This window comes from Talpa occidentalis, unplaced genomic scaffold, assembly GCF_014898055.3.
Source record: "Talpa occidentalis isolate TD23 unplaced genomic scaffold, MPIMG_talOcc4v2.1 talOcc4.3, whole genome shotgun sequence".
Lineage (NCBI taxonomy): Eukaryota > Metazoa > Chordata > Mammalia > Eulipotyphla > Talpidae > Talpa > Talpa occidentalis.
Window position 1 is genome coordinate 101,861,760 of NW_023603184.1, and position 13,978 is coordinate 101,875,737.

Consider the following 13,978-nt stretch of genomic DNA (forward strand, 5'->3'; position numbering starts at 1 on the left):
CAATAAATCAACTTTTATCTTTTAATAGATGGAAAGGGAGAAATGCCCGTCAATGCATTCTGCATGTTTAATAAATGCCATGAATCAAACCTTTACATGAATTTCCTAGAGGAAATCCATGCCAATCTTTGAGGCTATTGTCACTTTCACACATGCTCACAGGCACAAAATGACAAAGAATGCTGTGCCTGAAATCACTGGAGTCAGGGCACAAAACACTTGATTAACAATTGTCAGGAATGTCAGCAGTACAAATTGACTTATTTTCAAAGTAAATTAATCCTCCCATTCCAATATAAACCAAAGCTCATTTTTTAAAAAGAATATGCTGAACTACTGGACTTCCAGACGGTTTTTCTTTTTGTAATGCGGCCACAATCGCCTTCCGTGACACAACTGGACGCGCGAACCCATTTCCCAACAGCTGACGGACGAACACCGCGAAACGTTTTCCAGACAAAAGGGCGTTAAAAGGCAATTCCATGCACATTTATTTTTCCCCATAAATGTTCTCCCCAATTTCATTTTCCGTCGTATACAAAGTTAAATACAGCACGTTAAAATTTTAGTCAAGAACACTCCGGCGCCTCACTAGCTGTGTAACTGCTACATCTGGTGGCAGCACACTTGCGTGCAAGACGCCAGAAAACTTAGAAAACAATTGTAACCGATACGGTGTGTGCTGGCAATAACCTTTACGCAGATATCGCCTACAAAACCCAGGACCCTGTCAGCGTAGCACAGTAGCCTACTTGCGGTGGGGAGAGAAGGCACAGACACGCAGGAGGGGATGGCAGAGAGGAGAAAGTTGCAACCATCTGGAGGAGCGATTTTAGAAGCCTGCCCACGAAGTCAGTCTGTCGTTTCCATGCTCTAAGGGCCAGGCGGGGCATCAAAGTCAGCTTTGAGAATTTCGGAGGCTCTCCCCAAAGGGCAGAGACCTTGCCAGCGAGGGGCATCCTCTGGGGCCCGGGCGGCCGAGCCCGCAGAGCAGGCGCCGCCTCTCAGGGAGGAGTGCGCGAGGGAAGGGGAGGGGGCTCGGGCAGGGACGCTTCAATGGGAGGGAAACCCACCGGAGACCAGAGGCCAGGAGGTTAAGAGTACTGAGTGTGCCAGCAAATGGAGCAGAAAGGGGCCGGCGTCCGGAGGGGCTTCCCACCCCGGCAGGACCGGCTCCGACGAGCCCCAAGCGAGTCTGTGCGCCTCGCCTCGCCCCGTCCCCACCAGCGCGCACCCCCTCGCCCGTCTCCTCCGTCACCCGCGAACCACCACCCGCAGCCAACGCACTACCTCCCCGAGCCCGGCGGCCAGGCGTCCACCTCCCCACCATCCCCCACCCCGGGGTCGCAGGGAGGAGACCCGGGGCCGCGGGGGCCGTGGGCGGGAGGGCAGGCCCGCGAGCGGGCGCGGGCGCGACGGTGCTTACCTTCCCTGGGCCTCCCGGATGGCGGCGTGTGATTCAGCAGGGACCTGGCCGCCGCCGCCGAGCCCGGGGTTGGAGACGTGGAGAGCTGGGACCAAGATGGCGGCCCCTCCAAACTTCCACTGCTACTTTGGACACTCATCAAGCTACTTTCTGGGAACCCGACTCCCCCCTGCGACGGCAGCAGCGGCAACGGCACCGGCACCCGCCTCCGTCATGGCGGGGGCCGCGCAGAGGGCGAGCGAGAAAGCGAGGGCAGGAGGGAGGGGAGAGTCAAGGGGATGGGGGAGGAAGCCGAGAAGAGGGGAGGTGGGGAGGGGAGAGGTGAGGGGAGGAGAGGGGACCGGGAGGAGGAAAAGGGGGAGAAGCGAGGAAGCAGGCGGGCGCGCCGCCGGCGAAGAGGCGGAGGCTAGGGGCGCCGCGGCGGAGGCGTCGAGGGGGCGCCCGCTGGCGCCGGGGTCGGGGCGCGGGCGGCGCGCAGGCTGCGTGGGCCGGGGAGACTTCCGCGGGCGGAACCTGCCGGCACCTCTGCAGTGCGTCGGCCCCCGGCGTCGCCCGGGCGGTGGGCGGCGGGCGGCGGCTGAGGCGGCTGAGGCGGCGGGGTAACCTCTGCATCAGTTACGGGCGGCGGCGGCGTCACGCGCCGCCAGTGCAAACACTATCGCGAGGCTCCTGCGCCTCCGGTAGCGGCGGCCGCGGGAGCAGGCACGGGGGAGGGACCTGCCAGGGGGTGGGGGCGGGGGTGTGGAGGGAGAGCGTGGAGGGAGGGGAGCCGGGCGCCCCTGGCGCTCCCGTTGCTCTGCTCTCGGCTGGCTCGGGAGCCGGGCCGCAGGACTCGTGTGCCGGGGGCAGCCGGGCCGCGCCGGCCTGAGGGAGGCGCCCCCCGCCGCGCCGCTGCCGGCTCCGCTGCCACCTGCCTCCCCCTCTCCCGCAGAAGCGCGCCTGGCGCCCGCCCCACACCCTGCCAGCGAGAAACGCTTCTGCTCGGCTCACGCTGGGCTGTCGTTTCTCAGGAGTTCCCAGGGCTCGTTTCTCAAAATGGAACTGAAAAGTTGAGAGTGGCTTCCTGCTCGCCCCTCTGCTGTACAGAAAATCCCACCCCAAAACCTGTGTGCGGCTCCCCCGCTGCAGAATGGGAGTGATTATCTAATAAAAGCGCTAAGAAAATGAGATTTTTGGCGAGGGGTGGAACTAAAACTTTATGAATGTTTTCTTAAAAAAAAAAAAAAAAGAAAAATCCTTACCGGTGTTGTGCACTGTACGGGTGGGTGGTGCAGTCTCTTTGTTTTAAAACGGTAAGCAGAAAATCTAAATAGGAAGATTTGTTCGGTGAATTCACATATTTAGGGAAACCATCCAGTATTTTTCTGGTCGGAGACGGCATGGTTTCTAGAAAGTTCTGATACATTTCCAGTGCCGCTGCTGAGTTCCGACTACAAAATCCCAAGGCAAATTACAGCGTTGCTAAAATTTATATACAGTGTCGCTTTCTACACACCCACATACGTACAGACACACCAGGGATTGGGCATCATGTACATAAAAGAGCAGTGTAATAGTTCAGGAAAAATACAGCTAGGTTGTTGGCTCTTTAAAAAACCAAACTGAATAGAACACTGAAAAGATTATGATACAGAGCTATTGTACAGGCATGAGGAAATGGCATGATTACCAGAGGGACAAAAATGTCGTTTCTATTTTTCATTTTCATGACGTTGCACTTCTCATGGTAATGTTCTGTTCAGATAAGCTATCATACTAGAATAGAACCTTAGTTGTCAGTTATCTCCAGAAGTAATTTTAGTTTTCTTGTGCTTCAGATCCTTTAACTGAGTTTTTGGTCATGTTCTTTTCAAATTTGAGGTAGATATTACAAATTACAGAACTTAGTATAACTGACATAAAATAAACTGCACATATTTAAAATATACAGTTTGATAAGGTTTAACCCTTGAGACTATTTCTATAATCAAGATTAGGAATATATCCTCCAGCCTTCAGTTTCCTCTACTCCTTTTTTTTTTTTTTTTAAGATTTATTTATTTAAGCATACAAGAGCTGGGGTACAGGCCAGAGATGCAGGGGGTGAGAGGATTCACCAGAGACAGTGGGGAACAGAACAGGCAGACTGACTGAAGTACACTCCAGAGGGGAACAGTGGGCAAGTCAGGAGAGGTCTGCTGCACCATGTGGGTTGCTCTCTGGCAGGCCAGGGATTGAACTTGTACTGCAGAGGTCTTGGACTGCTGCATAGTGCAGTGCTTAACCCCTTGTGCCACCAGGGAGACCTCCTCTACTCCTTTAAGGTCCCTCTTCCACTCCACCTCTATCCCCAGGTAACCAGGAATCAGCTTTCTGGTCACTATAGATTAGTTTGCACTTTCCTGCATTTTAGATAAATGGAATCATACAGTTGTACCATTTGATCTTCCTTCTTTTAGTCAATTATTTAGAGATTCATTTGCATTGTTGCATTTAGCAATAGTTCCTTTCTATTAATTGATGAGTATTCCATTGTATGAATGTACAAACTTTGTTTATCCATTCCCTGTTAGACATTTGTGTTGTTTCCACTTTTTGGTTGTAACTAATAATGCTACTATGACTGTTCATGTAAAGTTTTTGTGTGAATATATGCTTTTCTTTTTCTTGGATACATACCTGGCACCTTAGATTTTCATACCAAAGAACAGGCACTATAAGGGGAAACAGAGTTCCTGTAACAACATATAGGTTAATATATGTTCTTTCTGTATGTTAAAAGTGAGCTTAGTCAGCAGGTTGTAGTGAAAAGCACATAGAAGAGGAAGAAAGCTAAAAGGCCAGTTAACAGTCCTTGATTTAATTTTCTCATTTGTGAAAGAGTTTAGGGTCAATCACTGAGTGTTCTCTAAATCTCCTACAAATTCCAAGACTATACAGAGTTCAGCTCTTCCCAAGAATAGTGAACAAAAACTAACCAAAGGGATTTGATGGTAGGTTATCTTCCTCCCAACCCTCCCCAGAACTTCTGGTTACCTTTATACCAACTTGGGTTACATTTTAAGCAGACTGGCTCCTTTTATTTTCAATGGTAAGGAGAGACTCACACCAACAAATGAAGAGGTCACTGCCAGCAACAGAGAGCTAATTAAATAAACTGTGGTTTAAATAAAATATACAATCACTCTAAGATTTATTTATGCATAGAAGAACTGGGGTGTAGGCCAGAGGTGTGGGGGTATGTGTGTGAGAGACAGAGTGGGATGCAGAACAGGCAGATCTACTGAAATACACTGCTAAGGGGAGTAAGTAGTAGGTTAGACAGGAGAGGACTGCTGAGCCATATGTGGGTTGGCTCCATGGCGGGGGATGGAACTCAGGCCAGTGCAGCAGTGAGAGCTTGACTGTGCTGAGACTTAACCCATAGGTCACGAAGGAGTCCCCTATACCATCACTTTAAATCATCTTCAAAGAAAACTGAAAAAGATGATAAAATGTTCATGCGATAGTAAATGAAAAAGTGGGTTTGATCCCACTTTTATACTCTTGTTTACAAGCATGCCTAACAAATGACTGGAAGGATGTACCCCAAAAAGTTAATAATGGCTAGTCTCAGATTGTGAAATTACGTAGTTATTACCTCCTTTATGCTTTTCCAAAATTTGTACAGTGAATTGTGTATTTCTGAAGTAATTTAATATAAAAAGAGCCTGAACACAAATTGTACAAATAGACAGTTTTAAATAATTATGTCAAATGAATGAAATGTTTATGTGTAAGTAGAGCCTCCCCTGCACCTTGCACATTAGCTAGGACATAGGCATTCAAAAAGATATTTTATGGTTAGAGTGATAGACTACATAATAGGAAAAGATACAGGAAAGTCCAGATTTTTGACAGAAGGACACCTGCCAGTCTGTGAGGGAAGGAGAAGTCTTAACAAAGATAAGAATGAGCATTGGAAGGAAATTTTTGGCTACCTTCCTTGGGGAAATATGTTTGCAGAGGTAAAGCCAGCATGAAAACACAGGAGTGAAGTGAGTAAAAGAAGACTCTACCTACAAAGACTCAGAAAGGCGGGAGGATGTTCTTTCTCTCGATTGGGTGCCTCATGAGGACAGGCACTCAAGTCCCTAGTATGTGACTGGCACAGAGCAAGGGGTCTGTAAATGTTTATGGAAATGAATGAATCTTGAGGATTAGTAAGCTGGGATTCACGTGGAGGGAGCAATGCCAAAAAGAGGTCTCGAAGGATCTCCTGATAGAAGGTCATATACAAAGGAGAAGATCTGAGCCCTGATCTGTAAGCTGATCATAAATTACATTTATTAGATTCTCTTCTATTTATATATCACAGTAGAAATATTTACAAAGCATCCATAATTACAAAGTACTATAGGTATGATAAATGCATTTTATACTTCCTAATATTTGATTCCTTCTGAATTTGAATAATTAATGCCTAAGCCACATAAATCCTTTTCCCCTAAGCCAGAAGGAATGAGCCCAAAGACTGGGTGAAATGTCCTTTCTAAGAACTCCCCTAAACAGGGTGCTAGTGCCAGAGAGAAGGCTGAAATTCAAGAAATTCATGCTGCCCACAGATGTATACATCTCTTTCCTACTCAGAGTCCAGTAATATTACCATGGTAGCTTGAAATCAACCTTGGTAAGAATATTTATGCCTCCAAAATCAGCAAAAGCAATAAATGAATGCTTCCAGAACTGATTATAAAGCATTCACCAGCATGCCACTGTGCCCACAGTGTATGTATCATATCCTTATTACCCTCCACTACTCCACCCTGGCTAAAAGCTTAGGGAGGGCAAGAACCCTTGTCTGTCATGTATTAGAATTGTAGTTCCAACATCTAGCACCTGTCAGGCATACACTTTACAAATTTGCTGAGCCAATTACCCACATAGCTGTTTAGCAAGCACTTGAGCCCCCTGAGCTAACCTGCTGGTTAATACCTAGGATGATCACTCTAACAGAAGAAAGGGTTATATACTCTATATACTTTTTAATACTAAAAAATTACATTATGTGAAATTCAAATTTTACTGAGCATCCTGTATTTTTATTTGTTTATTCTGACAACCCTAGCCCTTTTCAACTAAGTAAAAAATAGATAATGCAGCATGACCTAGTCAAGTTGAAGATACCATGACCTGGTAATTCCATTCCAAAGAATATATCCTAGAGGTATTCTTGGCTCATGTGTACCAGGAGATAAGAACAAGATGTTCATAATACCACTGTTTGAAGTAGCTGAAAACTGGAAACCACCCAAAAATCCATCATCAAGAGAATGGACAAATAAACCTAGAGTTATGTATATTCACACAACAGGACACTACACAACAATTAAAATGCTCACAAGCATAATGTTGACTGAAAAGAACAAGTTGAGGGCCTCCCTGGTGGCGCAGCAGGTTGAGCGCAGCTCTATGAAGCTGTCCGCAGTGCGAGTTCGATTCCCAGCCTGCCAGGGAGATACCCCCATGGCACGGCAGACCTCTCCTGTCTCGCCCGCTCCTCCCCTCATCAGTGCTTTCAGTCCGCCTGTCTGTTCTGCTCCCCACTCTGTCTCTGGTGAATCCTCTCACTCTCCCACACCTCTGGCCTGTACCCCTGCTCTTCTATAAATAAATAAAATCTTTAGAAGAAAAAGAACAAGTTGAAGAAGGATGAAGTCAGTATGATTCCTTTCATAAAGTATTTAAAATGTTCAAAACCAAACAATAAAGTGCTCAGGAATATGTATGTGGCAAAACTCAAAAGAAAAATTTACAAGGAATGAGAAACCAAATCAAAGTAGTTACTTCAGACAGGGAAAAGGAGAGATGTGACTGTGGAGAAGCCACAGGGTCTGAGGCATCAGAAAGACACTAATTACATTGGATGGAATATGGAGGTATGTTTGTCTTACTCTTTTTCCTATAACTATATACATAGATCTAGATTTAGATTTACTCTTACATGATTAAGATATTACTAATATATTACAGATTTCTAGGAAGTGAGGAGTGCTGGCTGAATCTTCTTATTAGAGTGAACTTAGATGTCTACCCTGTCTCCTCTGCTAGGACACATCCCAGAGTTGATTCCCTTTCTTTGTCCAAATGTAAGCACACAGTTTGGCACTCTCAAGATGCCTGCTTGGTCATCGTCATAACATGCCACCTCTATAGTCATTTTGATAGGCGCTTAGACAAATGACTACATAGCATTGGATTCATAAGAATTCTCATTTTATTGAGATTGTTCTACGTGCCCTGCACAATTCACAAAGCTTGAAAATTTTGGTTTCAAAATCCCTGTAGAGATAGTTTTAAGCCTTTGTGCATAACAGGCTAGGTTAGTTATACTTCCTCTGCTCACTCTAGCAATGGAAATGGTTTTCTTCAGGTCTGTCAACTCATTTGGGAATTAAAAAAAAAAAAAGCCTTGGTCTATACATAACAAAAACTGGAATTACTGGATTCTCAAAACTGATTCGTTTTGCCTAAGGCTAAAAAATTACAATCAACTTCAGAATAATATTACCTCCCCCAAAGTCCACTGGAAGCTATCCTTCAAGGACATGAAGGATATAAACATTGTTAAATGTTTATAAAAACTAAGTATAACAAGCAAACTGGGCTTATCTAGCAGATTTAAAATAACAGCATACCTCTTAATAAGATAGTCTATTACAAAAATGTTTAAGAATACATATAAAACCTTTTGTAACCCAATGTCCCACTTTACTTATTGTAAATTTTACTGATTAAACCAAAATATAAATTCATCACATAGATTCCCTAAAGAAACAGATGTTTCTTACCATAAAAATTAATATCAAACATCCTTGATTCTTGGCAATAGCTTTTCAACTACACAGTTTAGACACATTCAAAATCACTCAATGCTTTCCTAGGAAAAGTAGGTGATAAATTTATCTTAATTATACAGATATATGGCAAAAACAGAGATGTATTTAACTTCTTAGAAATCTTTAAACAATACAGAAATGTCAAATAATTAATGAGAAAGAAGTCAAAATGCCACTATGAACCAAGAATACAGTTCCTGAGATGCAAGTAATATTCTGTTCCTTAATCTAGGTACTGGCTAGAAGGGTGTGTTTAGTTTGTAAAAGCTCGTCAAACTACACATTTAAAAATTAGAAAAAAAAAGTGTGGTATTTGTTACTTGTGATTCTAAGTGTTCACATACATACACGCTTAAGGGGAAAAATTTGCTCTTATGGTTGTTTACTGAGAAAATGAAAAGGGGCATTTTTTTAAAAAGGGAAAATGTTCTTAATATGAGGGGAAATAAGTAGGGATTTCTTATGGGAAGAAGTGAAGGAAACAATGGTATTTAAGCAATAAACATACAATGAAATTTCCAAAACTGTCACTGTGAAACAAAGTCGTCTGACATGAAAGTTCTACTTACAGATACTATTTCTACTTAATAAGTAGAAATATCAACTTAACTGTTGCTCACTTTGGGCACTTAGTAAAGAATACTGGGAATGGTTTATTCCTTGCAAATCCATAGAGTCTGAAAATAGTATGAACTGTTAAACATTTATTTCAGGAAATGCTTATTTTTTTTTAAAGATTTATTTATTTATTTATACAAGAACCCGGGTACAGTCAGAAACGCAGAAGGGTGAGAGAATTCGCCAGAGTGGGGAACAGAAGAGACAGACCGATGAAATACACTGCTGAGGGGAGCAGCGGGCAGCAGGAGAGGTCCGCGCACCAGGAAATGCTTAATACCTAGCCTCGGTGAATGGATTTGCAGGTGCTGTGGGAATGGATTTGCAGAGGTGAGTCAGACGTGAAGCTTAGAGGTGATGAGGAAAGAATAGTCAGGCAAATGACTACCATCCAAAGTAGAAAATGATCCATGCAGGATCCTAAGTGAAGCATATTTAAATGGGGGAACTTAGGAGGCAGAAGAGATCACATGCAAGGCTCCCTGAATGAGAAGCAATTTCAAATAGGCCATCGAGTGCATCAAAGTAATCTAAATGATTTCCTTTTCAAGATTCAAAAACTATCCATCAGAGCACCAGGCTCTGGATGGAGTCCATAGACCAACTTAAGAGTCTTTTCTATTTTTTAAATGATATTTTCAATTTCGTACAGTCTTGAACTTTTCTTTTTTCCCTTGTTTAAAGGCTTCCATATACATTCAAATGCCTCCCAGACCTGCATCTTTCAATATACTAGAGATTTCCCATTGGTCTATGGACCAAAGATGAGATGGCTTTGGAGAGAATAAGGATAATAATAAAAAGTAATTTTTCTCAGTAAAACTAAGTCACCTGCTACTCAAATTACAGAAAAGAAATCTTCTAATTATGTCAATCTAAGTCAAATACAGCATTAATTTTATTGGTAATTAACAGAAAGCATGTCCAGAACATTCTCCCATGGATTTGACACAATTTGATGAATCATAAAATCATACATCATTGATCATAACAAGAACTCATGATGTAGAATATTGGGCTTGGAAAGAGTTGGTGGAGATGTCCAAAACACTTTAGCTATAGATGTAAGTTAATATAAATGCTAATAACGAGAAATGAATTGATACTAAGTCTAAAATGCTAGTATAACTACAACAACATTTATATTGCAATCTTATTTATAATGGTGGGATTTGTTTGGAAAGCACTTTACCAATCTGGATCAAAAATCCTTTAAAAATTTTATTCATTAGTGGTTACCAGGAAGGAAGGGGGAAGGGGGCAAGGAGATCTTATAAAAGTGATCAACTATATGCTAAAGCATAGAATTAGACTTTTAGTGGTAGACTTAATGTAATGTACATAGAGTTTGGTTTATAATGCACACCTGAAACCAAATGTTATAAATCAATGTTACTTCAATAAAATTTAAAAAAAATGTTTAATGTATTTCTTTTGATCTATTCATTTTATTCTGGGAATCTATCCTAAATTAGAAAAAATGTGGTTTTCTCCTTTTAAGCACATTCTATTCAACATTATTTATGATAATAAAAAATTAAATATAACCTAAATGTACAATAATAAGGAAGTGGTAATAACTAATGGCTCATCTACTTTATAGAATATGGTAAGATCATTAAAATGAGTCTGAAGATTTTATAATAACCCTAACCAACTGGTTTGCTTAGAAAAGCATTTCAGTGAATAAAGCAACATATAAAAATTATATATATAGTATAGTCTCAATCATATAAAACATTATAGTGAAAAGACTGGAAGGAAATATTAAACTATTAACATTGTTTGCTTGGTGTGATAAAATGATGGTACATCTTTGTTGTTACCCTTTGTACTTTTGGTATGTCCCAATGTTTTATAGGAATAGCACAATTACTTTATGAGAAAAAAAAACCTGTATTTTTTCAAATGATTGGGTTTACTATCCCAGAGTAGATTAATAAAGACCGACAAAAGGAAGGACTAACAAGGGTTAGGGTAAGAAAGAAATGTTTGGGGCTTCATTTTTCAAAGAGTTTCCAAAGGGCATATTGTTTGGCCTTTTATTGGTACAATTAAACAAATGTAGGTTTTAAAAGTATCTGTGGGGCCTCCCCGGTGGCACAGCGGTTGAGCGCTGGGTTGCGGGGCTGCCCGCAGCCTCTGCAGCGCCTGTTCGATCCCTGGCTGCTCCCCGGCCACCGGAGGAGGGTCCCGCATGGTGCGCAGACCTCTCCTGCTGCCCGTTGCTCCCCTCAGCAGTGTATTTAGGTCCTTCTGCCTGCTCTGCTCCCTGCTCTGGCTCTGGTGAATTCTCTCACCCTCCCGTGCTTCTGACTGTACCCAGTGCTTGTATAAATAAATAAAAATAAATCTTAAAAAAAAAAATAAAAAAACAAAAGTATCTGTGGAAAATTCTCAGGAAGCCCCACTAGCAGAATGAGAGGAATGTCCACTGTCAAAAATACAAAAATAAGAGCAAACAAAACCAAATCTGCAGAGCAAATGAAAAAGCTGAAACAGCACGTACAAGGGCACAAACGAATGTAGTAAGACTGAGCATGTTAAGTTTAGTATTAAACTTAAGAGTCTATGTTAATAGAAAAATCCCTATTGTATTATGTTAAAAATTAAAATCCAATAACTTTAGATGTATTTTAAAAATACATCTAAATAAAATACTACAAGAAGAAAAGAGAAAAAAGGACTGATAAAAATACAGGAACCAAATCTGCAATAAATTAGGGATCATATTTAAGTTAAAATGGAATTTAAAGCAAGAAATTTTTTATTTAATATAAACACTGGAAACCTAGAAAAGATAAATGGAAATAGACACAAACAAGCAATTCAAGAAGTAGAAAAGATGATTAGTTAATTATGGGAGTGTGGTAAAACTACTACTGCTCTGATGTCTGGGTTTCCTCTCTATTCTAGTTTCATGGGAAAAACCAGACTTCCCAGACCCCATTCAGTGAGATGGGGCCATTTAACTAGGTAATATAAACAATGGAATGTCAGCAGAAATCTAATGTGTCCTATCCAGGCCAATGACTTAAGAGTCAGTGTACAAATAGCACACTCTTTTCTCTCTTAGCAGGGTATATAAAGACCATAAAATGATGCAAAGACAAAAGATGGAAATGACTTGGATCTCCCAGTCACTGCAGCGAGACCAGCTGCCCTATAAGTTAACCCACTGGACTTTGTGTGAGGAAAAATAAACCTATGTTGTTGCAATCTCTGAAATTTGCTGTTTTTACATAGTTATCATGTCTTGAATAATAAAATAGAAAATATCAAACTGCCCAAATAATCAAGAAATTAAATTTATTTTTTCAAGAAATTAAATTTAAATGAGGTATCACTTTTCACCTATTAAACTAGAAAAAAAAAAACACTTTAAAATATTATAACTCAGTGCAGTGGGGGAAAGATGATCTTTTTGATAAATTAGGCTGTATCAATTGGATATCCTCAAGGAAATATATTCATCTTGAGCCCTACCTCACACTAACCACTATCATGTATTCCAGAGAGATTGCAGATATAAATATGAAAATAAAAATAAAGCCCTAAAAAGGAACCATGGGAAATATTTTCATTACCTACAGGTAGACAAAGGTTTCTTGAGCCAGGCACAAAATGTGATTATCATAAGGAACAAGTTTGACAGACTGAATGATATTAATAACTTTTGATCACCAAAAGTTTTGCTTTAAGATAGTGAAGGCAAACACATAATAAGGTATTTGCAATACATATATCTCAATTGCAATACATATATTTGCAATACATATATCTCAAGACAAAGAACTCATTCAGAATACGTAAAACCACATAAAAAACCTCCCATAAACCAAGAAGGAAAAGAGAAACAATATAGTAGAAAAGTGGACATAAAACTTCAGTGGTTACTTCACTAAAGTGAATACCCAAACAGCAAAAACAAACAAACAAAAAACACATGAAAAGATGTTAATCATCTTTAGTTAACAAGAAATTCCAGTTAAAGCCAAATGAGATGCCATTCACCAGAAAGGCTAAAATGAAGATGAAATGTCAGCAAGCATGTGGAACACTGGGAATGACTATACAGTGGCAGGGGTAAAAAGTGGTACCCTAAGAAAACCAAAGGCAGTAAGTAGCAAAGCTGAACAAATACCAATCCTATGATCCATCAATTCCATTCTTAAGTAAATATTCAACAAATACATATCTAGAGATATTGGTATATATATTTAGATATGTATATCCTTCAAAGGACATATGCTGGAATAATGCAGCAGCACTGTTTATAATATTTCCAAGTCACAAAGTACCCAAATGCCCACCAGGATAAATACATTTTGGAACATTCACACAACGGAATAGTATAGAGAAATGAGAAATAATGAGTCATAAATATACACAATGACAAAGATGAATTGTACAAACATGTTGAACAAAAGATAGACACAAAAATTTACATAGTATGTGTTTCCATTTAAATAAAGTTCAAAAGGAAGCAAAAACATTCCACAGTGCTAAAAGTCAGGGACAGTGATTACCCTTGAAGGCACATGGGGAAAGCTTCTGAGATTATGGTAATGTTCTTTCTTGATTTAGATTCAGTTTACATAGTATGTTCACTTTGAAAATTCATCAAGCTGTACACCTAGACATGTACACTTTGGTGTATATATGTTTTATATCCATTAATGTTTCTCTATATGATTACATAAATTGATATAATAAAACATATATACCATCTACAAATGCATAATTTCAAAATATTGCAAGAATCTAGCTAAATCTGTATTCTCATACATTGCTGGTATCAAGGATAAATTGGTACAATCATTTTAGAAAATAATTTGAGTATATATGTACAAGACACATCAACTATAGAAGACACATACATTACTCTTTTTAAGACTCTTTCCTAAAATAACTCAAAATATAGGGAAACACTCTGAAATGTGAATCACAGAATTATGTCAACTCTATAACATATTTTGTTGGTGAATTTTTCTTCTGTCACAGTCATGAAGGCTTTGAACACTACTACAACGTGAAAAAAGCTTTTGATATATAATGCAAGGTGAAAAAGGAAATT

The 13,978-nt window shown here is 40.7% G+C and overlaps 1 protein-coding gene across 1 annotated transcript in view; it reads right to left on the bottom strand.

The window, feature by feature from the left end:
- TLK1 (tousled like kinase 1) overlaps positions 1–2,036 on the bottom strand; it is a 121,934-nt gene extending 119,898 nt beyond the window's left edge. The window contains exon 1 of the mRNA XM_037523523.2: positions 1,427–2,036. Coding sequence (XP_037379420.1) covers positions 1,427–1,565 — 139 coding nt within the window. The 5' untranslated portion in view covers positions 1,566–2,036. The remainder of the gene's footprint in view (positions 1–1,426) is intronic.
- Positions 2,037–13,978: the final 11,942 nt, after the last annotated feature.